Raw genomic sequence first — 14450 nt, 5'->3', positions numbered from 1 at the left:
ATCACCTGTGTCTGTCTGTCTATCTACCACTAGCAGAGTTACACGGCGTTGCCCGAGGAAAATGTTCTCACCAAAACAACCAACACGATCTGATCTTTATGATATAATTGATGATGAAATATAGGATAATTTATCATATGATACATGTGATAAACGAATGTCGAATAAACGAATGTTATTAACGAAAATTATCAAATGTCATAATTTTCAGTCCATTCATCAAGCTTCTTTGCCAATGTGTGTATTAATCACTCAGTGCTCAAGTGCCTCAGGGTAAACCACGTTGCGTGCCTTCAGGGTAGCATTGACAATGTTAGGTGTAGTGCCTCCCTTGACCACTGGAAGGACTTGCTGGAAATCTCCACAAAGCATCGTTGGAATGCCTCTTTCGCAAATAAATCAAATTTTTTACTTGGTTTTTGAAATATTTTTTGAACTGTACAATCCTTGGAAAGTGCTGGTTGTAAAGATAACTTTGTTTTTGTTTTACAATGAGTATTTCTGGAGTTTTAAGCAAACATACACTCTTGCTTTATATATATAGATTTTCAAAAGAGAATGATAAGGTGTCTGGGTAGCGTAGTGATATATTCTGTCGTCTATCAACATGGGTAAATTCCCGGTTCAAATCCCCGTGTTACCTACGGCTTGTCGGGCGTCCCTACAGACACAACTGGCCGTGTCTGCGGGTTGGAAGCCAGATGTGGGTATGTGTCCTGGTCACTACACTAGCGCCTCCTCTAGTCGGTCGGGGTGCCTGTTTGGGGGGAGGGGGGACTGGGGGGAATAGCGTGATCCTCCCTCGCGCTACGTCCCCCTGGTGAAACTCCTCACTGTCAGGTGAAAAGAAGCTGCTGGCGACTCCACATGTATCGGGGGTGTCATGTGGTAGTCTGCAGCCCTCCCCGGATCGGCAGAGGATGGTGGAGCAGGCAGCGACCGGGAAGGCTTGGTAGAGTGGGGTAATTGGCCGCATACAATTGGGGAGATAATGATAGCTAGCTAGCTAGCTAGATAGATAGATAGCTGCATAGCTAATGAACATCTACATATTTAAGTGATGATGATCTATATATATATATATATATATATATATATATATATATATACTCAGTATGAATATACTGGTTTATACATACTGAATTCTTGACTTGTATGCTAAAATACAATTTTCATATGCATATTCCATTTGATCGCTTATAAATATTCAATGGAGTACATGATGGCTAATACAGAGCGTTGAATGAGTTCATCTGGACACGTTTATCTCAATAAATGTGTCCAGATGAACTCATTCAACCCTCTGTGATTTCCTTACCTGGATTACTGATCACGCATAAAGACATGATGGTTAATACATCATATTGGATGAAGTCATCTGGTGTCTCTCAGTCTGTCTGCTTACCAAGATTTTTAAAGTAAAATGAATTCAACGAAAGCTCTCCACTTTCTTTTTACAGGACACTTTAGTGACCTGGGGTTCTATACGTTTATTCTTTTAATTCCAGGGAAACTACAACTGTGAAGTTGAAACAAATCTATCACATACTGTCTCTTTTTACACACTTCTGTGTTGCCCACGTCTACCCTCAGTATAAATGCTGACCTCGAGTGCCTTTATTTATAAGACCTTTTATGTAATAATCAAGCACAGAGTTAAATGTAATTGGTCTGGGAAAGCCTATTAACCAATGGGAGGGTCTATATCTTGCAGTGGGAAGGGCTTAGCAGCGTTACCTGGAGGAAGGTACTGGCAGTACCCTGAGGAGTTAACCAGGACATTGGTGTGGAAGGTGGCATCAAACCTCTCATCAGCACTGTGGAGACAGACAGATGGATGGACAGGTTAACAGAGACAGAGAAAGAGAGAGAGAGAGAGAGAGATAGATATGCAGATAAAAAGAAAGATAGAGGGGGTAGAACGATAGGTAAATACATAGACGGACAGGCACAGATGGAGAAACAGACAGATGAACAACAGTCAGAGAAATCGATTGAAAGACATAAACAGACAGACAGACAGGTATCTATAAAGATGGACAGTAAGACAGAACGAAAGATTGACGGCAGAAAGAAAGACGGATAGACTGACAGGTTAGCAGTTAGGCCGATCAGTGTTTTTTCATCATATAAAACCTAACCTTGCAGTTCTGATGAGAAAACAGGGCCATAAATTCTTGTCTCAGTACGTGCATGCACACAAACACACACACACACACACACACACACACACACACACACACACACACATGCTATATAACCCAGAACTTGTTGATAGGACTCCTAACTGTAGTGGATTAAGGTTTACAGGCCAAGTCAAGAGTTGTAATACGCTGTAATGACCTTATATAGTTTCCTTTAGAAGTTAATAGCAGTGTAAATGATTCAAAGTCGAGCTCTTAGCCTCTACCTTCGCCCCCACTCATTAAATCTAGCCAGGTCAATACTCCTGACAGAACTGTGGAGTCTTTGTTTGGTCCACCCACCTTTCTATTGATGCATATCAAACTATTCATCGAAGCTAGCTTGGTTAATGAGCTAACGCCCATCAGAACGGTTACTCAGCATCTAGGCTGTCCTTATCCACTGTAGCCGGTGGATCGAGCGCCTCAGACGGAGAGAGAGAGACTCACAACCCCATCTAGTGTTTTGCATTTGTTAACTGGGATTTAATATCCTTTGCAGTGAAAAACTTCCTGCAGCGATGATATGCCAGAGGTATCAGCAGAATGAGCTTGTTTACTGGACTGTAACAAACTCCACACAGAGGATGACCCGGGACAACCCCCAAGGCTGGACTACCCCAGGACTCGAACCCAAGACATTCTTGCTGTGAGGCGACAGCACTAACCGCTGCACCACTGTGCCGCCTGACTGTAACTCAAAGAACAAGAAAAACTTGGAACCAAGTGAATGTTGCGCCCAGTCTCAAAAGTACCATGAAGCACTGGACCCTACAGCTTGGATCCAACAGGAGCCAAACCCTTTCACCTTTTTTCTGTAAAAACAACAGAGTTCACCTAAAGATTGTACCAGTAAGGGAGAGACTTCTGGTGTCCCTTCTCCTCCTCCCAAAATCCTCCTTCTCCTCCTCCTCCTCCACTTCATTTCAGCCTCATTATTTATATTGATGCTCTGCAAGGCTCAGAATTTATGTCATGTATCTCATCCTGTTCAGAAGAATTACCTAATGACCCACTGGTCACTCTCCACACTTCCTGTAAAGCTACAATTAAAGTGGATATTCTTAGTCTGTTAGAAGTACTGTTGTCAGTGTACCATCTTTGTCAGTATGTACTGTGGCATTACGTTAAGTCTGGCAGAGGCACTGATGTTCCTGCACTATTTGTGTCAGTGTTTAGTTTGGCACTATGGTACCTTGTCAATATAATTGTATGATATTGTTTTAGTTATCCATATAACACCATATCAAATGTTAATTGTAGTGATAGGAATTTAAATGCAGTCCATCCAGGCATTTCTCAAGTGGTGCGGCCCCAGGGTACCTGTTGTACAGCAGGATGTCAGGCTTCCAGATCTGGTTATCAGGGAACCGGACATTGGTCACCCCCGGGTAGTCAGACATGTTCCATTGCAAGTAGTAATCTGTCCAGTACTGCAAGTACAGAAGCATACATACATCAAAAAGAAACCTAAAAAATGAATGAATAGTTAGATAAATGTGAATAGTTTAGTAATACTTTTCATAATGAATGTAATACTTCATGGAAAGGGTTTTTTCTCACAAGACTGCCTCATAGAACACTATGAGAGTGATTAGTAATGGTTATGAGATCCACAACATCATGTCCACTTGTGTAGGAAACATAAACAGTAGTTTAGGGTGGCAACTGGCTAGAGGTGAGGGAGAAATATGCGCCATCATCATTTTAGCTGATATTTTGGAAAATAAGTTTACTTTGTGCATTTGTAAGCCCAGCAACCCCCTGGACCCTCCTCCCCAACCTACCCAGCAGAGCGCTCAATGGAGTGATGGAGGAGGGGCGGCACAACTCTGCTGTATATTGTTTGATCCACTCATCAGACATACAAGCAGGTAAGCCACCTAAATGAAGCTCCTATCTACCCTTCAACAAACCAAAGAATATGTGGTATATAACCCAAGAATTACACCAATTCTTGCCTTCCTTCTTTGGGTTCCTATCCATGTTAGATCAGAACTCAAGGTGTTTCTGCTGACTTATAAAATCCTACATGGGCTTGCCCCATCATACCTGTCTGATCTCCCTGATCTGTACAGTTCATCTCGAGCTCTTCGCTCTCAAAATACAGGGCTCCTGTGTGTACCCAAAGTTAAAAAGAAGTCAGATGGTGACGGGGCCTTTTCCTGTCAGGCCCCGCTGTTGTGGAATAACCTGCCTGCTGCCATCAGATAATCAGTCTGTTGAGTCCTTTAAATCCAAACTTAAAGCTCATCTTATTGCCTTAGCCTACAATTAGTTGTCTTTAAGTTGAGTGCTTCACAAACTATACTGCATGGCGGGTCAGTTTAGGTCTCAATGAATTTACCAACCACTTTTCTGCCGACGAGATTATAGAGTATAGATTATTGACTATTGCAACCTGTTCTCTTCTCTCACGTCTTTTCTCTCTCAATGAATGATGTCTTCTTTCTCTTCTCCCGTGTATGTGAATGGTGTGATGAGTCTCCCCTGTGTGCACATGTAGTCTGTCCTCCTCCCAGGTCTACATCGTGACGGTGATTGTGTGGCTTGGGTCCTGGGCTGTTCCCGTGGCATCTGGACACTGCTTGGCATCCTCCTCATCATGTTCTTCATATATTTTATAATTCCATTATAATTCTGTTATCCTCTTTCAATGTTGTATTCTGTGAATTGTGTAAACACGACATCCATTGCCATTGTCCGTCTTGGGAGAGAGACCCCTCCTCTGTTGCTCTCCGAGGTTTCTTCCTATTTTTTCTCCCTGTTAAAGGTTTTTTTTTAGGGAGTTGTTCATTATCTGATGAGAGGGTCTAAGGACAGGATGTTGTGTTGCTGTAAAGCCCCCTGAGGCAAATTAGTAATTTGTGATAATGGGCTGTACAAATAAAGTTGACTTTACTTAACCCCTATAGAACCTCACAGAAACTAATCAAAAGTTTCAAAGTTATCAGAGACAGGCAGATTCATTTGTTGTCAGGCTTTTCATGATGACACACTGCAAGCCATCAGATGCAGAACGGAATACAAATAGGGGCTGTCGTTGAGCAATGTCGCCTTCGATGCCCAAATCTCTCATCATGTCAAAGACACAACAAAATAAAAGATTGTATTGTTCTGAGTTTCTTGTAATATTGTGAAGTTCTCACCTCTAACTCCCTGACTCAACAATGAAAATGTCTGAACTCTGTGTTGGTATGAGCTATACACTATGGTGTAAAAGCCGAAGTACTAGGATTCCTTTTTTTTTGTTATTTCTTCAACATGGCAATGTGTGCCTGGTAGCATGGATTACTCGCCTCAAACACACAATCTAGTATAATTCAGCCTGTACTACTGTACTGCTCCCCCTGTTTCTTCACCATCTTAACAGTCTGCGATCCAGCGAGCCCTGTGTTACCTCCGGCTTGGTTGGGCATCCCTATAGACACAATTGGCGGATGGGAAGCCGGATGTGGGTATGTGTCCTGGTCGCTGCACTAGTGCCTCCTCTGGTCAGTCATGGGTGCCTGCTCAGGGGGTAGGGTGAACTGGGGGGAATAGCATGATCCTCCCACGTGCCACATCCCCCTGGCAAAACTCCTCACTGTCAGGTGAAAAGAAGCGGCTGGCGACTCCACATGTCTCGGACGAGGCATGTGGTAGTCTGCAGCCCTCCCCAGATCGGTGGAGGGGGTGGAGCAGCGACTGGGACGGCGCAGAAGAGTGGGGTAATTGGCTGGATACAATTGGGGAGTAAAAGGGGAAAAATTCACCAATAGGAACTGGCTCATCCGCATCTCACACAAAGCATACAAAATCATTGGCCTTCCCATCCCCAACCTATCACACCTCAATAGCAAAGCCATGATAGGTAGAGAAATAACAATAACTCAGGATCCCCCTCACCCCGTTCTTCACCTGATTTCATCTGGTCTCAGGTACAGGTCCATCATCTGGAGACAGGCCACTTTAAAAGGAGTTTTGTTCCTTCTGCCATAGTTCCAAACCCAATGAACCTCTAAACCCTTGTGTTAATGTATTGTTTTCTTTCTTTCTTTCTATCTATCTATCTATCTATCTATCTATCTATCTATCTATCTATCTATCTATCTATCTATCTATCTATCTATCTATCTATCTATCTATCTATCTATCTATCTATCTATCTATCTATCTATCTATCTATCTATCTATCTATCTATCTATCTATCTATCTATCTATCTATCTATCTATCTATCTATCTATCTATCTATCTATCTATCTATCTGTCTGTCTGTCTGTCTGTCTGTCTGTCTGTCTGTCTGTCTGTCTGTGTCTAAAAATTTCTCTTTCACTACAATCTAATGCTTTCACATTATTCAGAGATTAAGTCCACGTTAAAATCTGCAAAAAGCTTTAATGATTTTTAAACTGCACAAAGAACATCTATCTTTTGAGCTGACTGAATTAAAACCCAATATTAATGCTAATGTCAGAGAAGAGACATACAGAAATTTATTGATACAGAATACACAGATACTACTATGTCAATTTTTTAAGATAAAACGATTGTTCTGTGTAAAAGTGAACCATTTACTACACACTAGAGCCAGGACAAAAGCCAAAATAGAGGGGTTTTATGTTTTGCGTTTGTTCTCAGATTGTGTTGGATTTTGAATGATCCAGTGAACTAAGACAGAGACGCGACCAGAGTATTAGTTTCAAAACGCTCAGACACCTCTGGCCAAGTCTACCCTCCCCGTTCAACATCTTTTCATTTGTCCCCCAACCCCCTTTTCTCCCCAATTGCACTTGCACCCCACTCTTCCGAGCCGTCCTGGTCTCTGCTCCACCCCCTTTGCAGATCCGGCGAGGGCTGCAGACTACCACATGCCTCTTCCGATACATGTGGAGTCGCCAGCCGCTTCTTTTCACCTGACAGTGAGGAGTTTCGCCAGGGGGATGTAGCATGTGGGAGGATCACACTATTCCCCCCAGTTCCCCCTCCCCCCTAAACAGGCGCCCCAACCAACCAGAGGAGGCGCTAGTGCAGCGACCAGGACACGTACCCACATTCGGCTTTCCACTCGCAGACACGGCCAATTGTGCCTGTAGGGACGCCCGACCAAGCCGGAGGTAACACAGGGATTCGAACCGGCGATCCCCATATTGGTAGGCAACCAGAATAGACTACCCTGCCACCCGGATGCCCGACCTTCCATTTCTGAGGATCTTTAAGGTCTCTGGTTTTTCAAGAAGGGCCATTGCAGTTTGACGATGGATACGTCCTTCAGAGTCGTGTCTACTTGTAGCCGCTTAAGCAAACCAGAATTCTGTTTAAAAAAAGCCGAAGAAGAGAAGTGGCAGCAAAACTCAGATATTAAGTCTGACGTTCATTTTCAAAAAAAGTAGAAGAGAGCATGGTGATATTCCCAGGATAGAGCTTTCTTGGATAGACTGGCTCTTTCGAATTACTAGCAAGATACAAAAGTAACAAGACCATATCCATGAAATGAATGATCAATTAATGCCCTGCTAAACTCATTGGTGATGCTTCTTTCTCAACACAAGCTCACACTAAAGCACTCATTGAGTAAGCCAGCAGCAACCAAGATGCCAGCGTGGCAGGTCCCTCAGAGCAGAAGTCTTTGTGGGTTTTCAGCTTGTATGGCATTCTTCATCAGATGGTCTTCAAATGGACACTCTGGATGAAATGTTGTCATATTAGCTGGTGATGGTGATGGCGAACTGATTTGGAGAAGGAAACCCCAGACGGGACCTCAGACAGGCAAAGCAGCAGGATGAAGCTTTAATTTCCTCGTGTCAATGAATTTTAAACTGGCCCTCAGGGGACAAACTAGTCTCACAGACAACAAGTTTGAATACAACATATATGAAGGTCCCAAAATACGTTGCACGCCAATGTATCGATGAATGAGGATGTGATAGGAAACATCTGCTGAGGCATCTATGTTTAACCCAAATTTAAAATGAACGTGGATTATATAATTTTTTTTGGTTGATTTTGAGATATTTTATTAATCCCTATAGGGAAATTCCTCTCTGTATTTAATCCATCCTAGCTGCATAGCTAGGAGCAGTGGGCAGCCGCCATGCACTACCCGGGGACCAACTCCAGTTCTTCTTTCCATGCCTCGGTCAAGGGCACAGACAGGAGTATTAACCCTAACATGCATGTCATTTTGATGGTGGGAGGAAACCAGAGCACCTGGAGAAAACCCATGCAGACAGGGGGAGAACCTACAAACTCCACACAGAGGACGACCTGGGATTGCCCCCAAGGTTGGACAACACCGGGGTTTGAACCCTGGACCTTCTTGCTCTGTGGTGACAGTGCTAACCACTGGGCCACTGTGCCACCCAGAATGAATGCGTTGGCCGGTAAGGCTTTAACAACCAGCCTCCCGGATCTTTAATCTGACTTTAACTATACTAAACCCATGCCTAAACTAACCATTCCAAATGTAATGCCTAAACATTAATATTTGTACCCTTATAACTAAACTTACTTAACCAATCAAACAGTACTAAAGTGGAAGATCACAGTGGATGTCCTGAACAACATCCTAATTTATTGATATGTTGAAATGCATTGTATACATGCGACAGAGGGGGATTTGGTAAATTGACAGACAGGGCTCTATTTTCATGTTGGCACAAATGCAGGCTGACTGGCAGTTTCCTTGGGTGCAATATGAATTTTCCCCACCTGCACCTGTTTGGTAACGTTGTGGCTCGACAGCAACCCTCTTGCACAGGGATGGGTTTAATAGAACAACTGGGGGGGGGGGGGTTAATGTAGATCCACTGGCCAAGTAAAATTTTGGAGTCCACTTTGGCTTGGGATTGTGTGTAGACCTCCGCCAGCTCAGACCATATCCAAGCACAGACACAGGTGTGTTCAGTTAATTTGGTGCAGCGGTCTAGGCATAGGAGGAGCTATCCAAATGTGTTGCAATTAGCTTGTGCAATTCAACCCCACTGAAATAAATCTCTAAAACAGCAACAGTAACTGAATGCAATGTTCTGAATAAGTTAATCAGAAAAAAAAATATTGATATGTTACCGTTGAATGTGACGTGAATAAAGGGCAGTTTGCGCTCATCATGATGCACGTAAAATTCAACCCAACTTATCAAAGTGAATCCAGCAGGGTATATCCACTTCTGCAAACTGTCTCTAGATACTCTAGCCTGACATCTGGTTGGGAATCATGTGAGTTGCAGGATTCCCATGCACGGGAGTCAATTTCACTATTAATTCTGTGAGTGTAACGAGATGGGAGAATTTTTTTTTACCGAGCCTTGGCATCGAGACATGAAAATTCACTCCCATGTCAGGCTCTATAGACTAAAACTATTGTGCCCATTATCAATATCTGTTAGACTTGTGAAGGACACGAGAACACTGAAGTCAATTTGTAAGAAATGTCCCAAGTCACGTTTTATAGGATTGGAGAACATAATGGAGATGGAGTTGGAAGAAAGCGGTGGTGGAGGGGAAGCGTTTATTCAGAGAGAATTTCATTTTATTAATCAAGGAGGGATGGGGAAGGTTTTGTCCGGTTATCAGAGACCACCAGCACCGCTGGATCTTTTATCCTGCCAAGTAGTTCATTACATTCAACTGCTGTTCCAAGTCTAACACCTTCCTGATTAGGTGGCTAGAATAGCTGGAATGACAGGAGAATGTAATGAACTACTTGGCAGGATAAAAAAAAAGGTATTGGAGGTACCTGAGGGTGAGAGTGAAAAGCACTGCTCTACACTAAAGTCTGACCATTTGTAGAAAAGAAAAATGGCTCTTCATTTCCATCTCTTGGCATATTCACCATTCTCTTTTTTTGGGGGGGGGGTTCCCCCCTTTATGCTCCCCAACTGTATCCGGCCAATTACACCACTTTTCCGAGCTGCTCCACCCTCTCTGCCAATCCGGAGGGGGCTGCAGACTACCACATGTCTCCTCCGATACATGTGGAGTCACCAGCCACTTCTTTTCACCTGACAGTGAGGAGTTTCGCCAGGGGGACGTAGCGCATGGGAGGGTCACGCTATTCCCCTCAGTTCCCCCTCCCCTCTGACCAGGCACCCCAACCAAGTAGAGGAGGTGTTAGTGCAGCGACCAGGACACATACCCACATCCGGCTTCCCATCCGCAGACATGGCTAATTGTGTCTGTAGGGACGCCCGACCCAGCCTGAGGTAACACGGGGATTTGAACCAGACAGCCCCGTGTTGGTGGGCAATAGAATAGACCACCACGCTACCCGGACACCCTCGATAATCACCATTCTCAACGACATTATTGTTTAGTAAACAAAGTTAACTTGAACTTAGGTAAGACTTTACGTTTTAAACTAAGTTTTGCTTCCATATCAGAAGGAATGTCGTTCAAACGGTGGAGCTTTCTTGTCATCAACAAACTCTACAAAAGCCAGAGAAACCAGCCCGAAAGGTTGATGTTCAACTTGTTTTCACGTTTCAAAGGAAACGCACTGCTCCGTTTATTTTCCAGAAAAAAAGCAGCAACTCTGCAGTAATGTGTGTCGACATTAAAAAACCCACAGGACTGCGAGCATTACCTGGAACAGATGTTCTTAAATCTCACAAAAGTGAGGTGCACCCGAACTTAAATAATTGTACCTGACAGCAGACAAAGGAAGAGCTCTGGAGAAAGGTGAAGGAGTGAACCTTGGGCGGATGAAGCAACCTTTCTGTTAGAGAGCAGCACTGAGCACTACAGATTAAGGAGGATTAGTGAGCGCACAATCCATTGGAGCTGATATGAAACCTAATTAAATTTGGACAGCTGCATGAAATAGGTTTACCAAGTGTGCCTAAATGAATTCTTACATTTTCTGTTCACTGTGACATTCACACTGGCTTCACAGCACCGGCCCCGGCCGACAAAAAAAAGCAGGGATTGATAACTCTTCATAGTGTGGTGAACAACTGTAAGAGAACAAGGACAAACAGCTATCGCCATCACAGTCTGTAACCCCTAAAGAGCCTGGAAACATGGGGTTCTCACTGGTAAACCATACCGAGGAAACAAAATGTGAGTGATCACTTCAGACTCCTCCAGACGAGCGAGCAGAACTGTTAGACGAAGTATTTGTGGAGGCAGAGCAAATCACAGTCCCCGTTTGCAGCCAGCCAGGCTGGGTTTTTCCCCCACTCGTAGAAAAACTTATCTGGGTCAAGTACTATGTTGCAACTCTTCAATCCATTCAGACCTTTGGGAGCCAAGCTGAAAAGAAGGGCAGGATCATTTGGCTGGGACTTTCCATTCATGATCACTGTCTGCTTTATCTCCTCCTCCAGAGTCCAGGCAGACCCTTTTATCCTGGCCAGCGCACACACAGCACCACCACTGGTCTTTGCCAGGTGGTATTAGATGTAAATCATTCTTTATTCATAATCAGAGGAGGAATGAAGTTTGGTCGTCGAAAAAGAAGAGCAACCATGACAGAACCCCCCCCTTTTTTTTCTCCCCAATTGTACCTGGCCAGCAGAGACCAGGACGGCTCCATCCCCTTTGTCAATCCGGGGTAGGCTGCAGACTACCACATGCCTCCTCCGATATATGTGGAGTCGCCAGCCACTTCTTTTCACCTGACAGTGAGGACGCATTTCACCAGCGGGATGTAGTATATGGGACGATCACGCTATTCCCCCTGCCCCCCGAACAGGCGCCCCGACTGACTAGAGGAGGCGCTAGTGCAGTGACTAGGACATACACCCACATCCGGCTTCCCACCCGCAGACACGGCCAATTGTACCTGTAGGGACACCCAACCAAGCCAGAGGTAACACGAGGATTCGAACCGGCGATCCCCGTGTTGGTAGGCAACCGGAATAGACTGCCATGCCACCCAGATGCCCGACCTTCCATTTCTGAGGATCTTTAAGCTCTCTGGTTTTTCCAGAAGGGCCATTGTAGTTTGAAGATGGATACTTTTTTTATATATATACATTTATTTCTAGTTTTTCCCCTTATCCCATCCGATTAACCCAATGGCATATGGCCGGAACTCTTGTTGAATAACTCCCCTGGCTCACGTTTCCACAGGAAGGAGATAGTCGTAACACCAGCTTCCTTCAAAATCGTGTTGGCTGCTCTCGCTATTTTACCCGCTGAAGCCTCGCATGGATTGCATCACCTTCAGGCCGCGAAGGAGACGTAGGTAGAATGCTTTCGGTTGCTTGGCTGCAGGCACCCGGATGGGCCAGAGGGGTCGCTGGAGAACGACGAGTCCCCGAACACTACACCGATCTACACCCACTATCCCTCGGGTAAGGGTGGCCTAATGAACGCCTTACCCCGTGGACGCTCTGGCCGTGACCGGTTACGGCGAGTCTGGGATACGAACCCCCCAGCCACATGACGAGCGGATTGCAAGAACGGCGGGTTTGTCCGCTCGGCCATCAGAGCGGCCCCTGAAGATGGATACTTGTGTCTGCAGGAACGCCCGACCAAGCTGGAGGTAACACGGGGATTCGCACCGGTGATCCCCGTGTTGGTAGGCAACAGAATAGACGGCTGCGCTACCCGGACGCCCTAACCATGACAGAAACTTTGACTTAAATGCGAGTGTTTACCTTATCTAGTGAGTGAAGAGAATGATGAGGAGGTCGAGACAACTTACCAGTTGGAGCCAGATGTTGGTGGTCAGGACCTGGTTCTTCTCATCCTACAAACAGAAAAACATGAACACCAAGAACCAGTCAGTATCCGTCTCCTCTCCTCTGCAAAGGTATTGAGAATCACATTCTGTCAGTGACACAATGGGTATGAGTCAAATTCCCAGCTCCCCTTTTGCATCGCTGGTAATTTGTCTTAAACATGGAATCTTGCCAGTAGAAGAGGGGATGAATACTAATAATGTCACTTTGATGAATGTCCAGCCTTTTAATACATTCTCAGGTAGGAAGCTCATAAGCAAATCTATGCATAACACCAGCCAAGCAAGCCAAGCTATCCATTAAGAAGCTGAATCCTGATAGCTGTCCTGCATAATGTGTGTGTATTTGCATGTGTCTGTGGGAGGGGGGGCTGATTCAGTGGTAGTACTTATGGGAAATGTTACATAATTCAGAGTTCTTGTCTTTGATTCTTTTGAGATGAGACGTTTTTGAGGCCTTCTGAGAAGTTCGACACTCCCAGATAATATGTTTTTAGCTTTTTTCCCTGCTGTGGTTCTATGATAACTGTATAATAAATGTCATGTATATTTTCAACTCAATCATTTCTTACATCTCTAGCTCTTCTGAGTATATCGGAGGGCAAAGAGGAGGTGGGCAACTCCGTCTATAACTTCAAAGCTTTTTTGGGACCACCTCTGGCTCAGTCCCATGGTCCGAGACACCAGCACATCTGCCCCCCCCTAGCCTTCCCATGAGCTATGATTTTTTATTTCCCTTTTCTTTTAGCTTTTTTGTTTCAAATTCACAACTAAATAAACATTTCTAACTCTAAAGTCACAAAAACCAAGTATCTCATATCATGTTGTCAAATGGCACCAATGTGTGTGTGTGTGTGTAAATTCAGCCTAGTTTACCCTCAGCCTCACCTGGAATGACACAGAAACACACAGGGAGCTTGGAACAGCTGTCAAGCTCAGTTACTTTTAACAATATACTCATTTAGAGCAATCAAAACCAAGAACTGCTTCCAAGATTCAAGTTGCCCTTTGCCAAGTCCTGTGCCTCTCCCATCGCTCCTTGTTACTGTTGCTTGGTTAGAGTCTAACTGAGCAACAGTTTGTCTAACTGTTAGAAAAACAATAGCCTAAGAGAGCCTGTTTCCATTGAAAACCTATTGAAAACACCTGTTTATTTAATTACTTTTATAACTATTTAATTCACGTGTTTCTTGAAAAAAACGTTGTCTCTGTAATAAGAAACATCTCGGGTACAGCGCAGTGACAGCATTACACGATTTTTTTTTTAAACTGGTGAAAAACCGTAGATTATTTTTCAGACACCCATGGCTGCCGCCTGAAGTGCTAATGCTTACTATTTCCTCGCCATAGTCTTTCCTCTTGAATCTGTGACCACTTTTGGAGCCAGGGGTTTTAAATCTTCTATATGTTCAGCAACAGGGCCTTCAGTATGCCATGGAGAGGGTTAATCACAGATGAGGCCAGTGGGGGGAGCTGTTGGGGGAACAGTACCGTTGGGTGCCACCATAGGCGGAAATGGAGGTTCTAGGAGAGAAGCGTGGGATGTAAACAGTCAAGTCACGTGAAGAGGACTGTACGGCATGCTGCAAGTTGGCAGCTA

General features: G+C 44.4%; 1 protein-coding gene across 1 annotated transcript in view; it reads right to left on the bottom strand.

Moving 5' to 3' along the window:
- The window catches only part of LOC130114162 (neuronal acetylcholine receptor subunit alpha-7), a 91363-nt gene that overhangs the window by 31898 nt on the left and 45015 nt on the right, over positions 1 to 14450 (bottom strand). Inside the window, exons 3-5 of the mRNA XM_056281948.1 lie at positions 12815 to 12859; positions 3507 to 3616; positions 1738 to 1817 (exon numbers count right to left, since the gene is read on the bottom strand). Coding sequence (XP_056137923.1) covers positions 1738 to 1817; positions 3507 to 3616; positions 12815 to 12859 — 235 coding nt within the window. The remainder of the gene's footprint in view (positions 1 to 1737; positions 1818 to 3506; positions 3617 to 12814; positions 12860 to 14450) is intronic.

The sequence above is a fragment of the Lampris incognitus genome, chromosome 6, assembly GCF_029633865.1.
Source record: "Lampris incognitus isolate fLamInc1 chromosome 6, fLamInc1.hap2, whole genome shotgun sequence".
NCBI classification, from domain to species: Eukaryota; Metazoa; Chordata; class Actinopteri; order Lampriformes; family Lampridae; genus Lampris; species Lampris incognitus.
The sequence above is the reverse complement of the archived record's forward strand: the minus strand, read 5'-3'. Positions and strand labels throughout refer to the sequence as shown.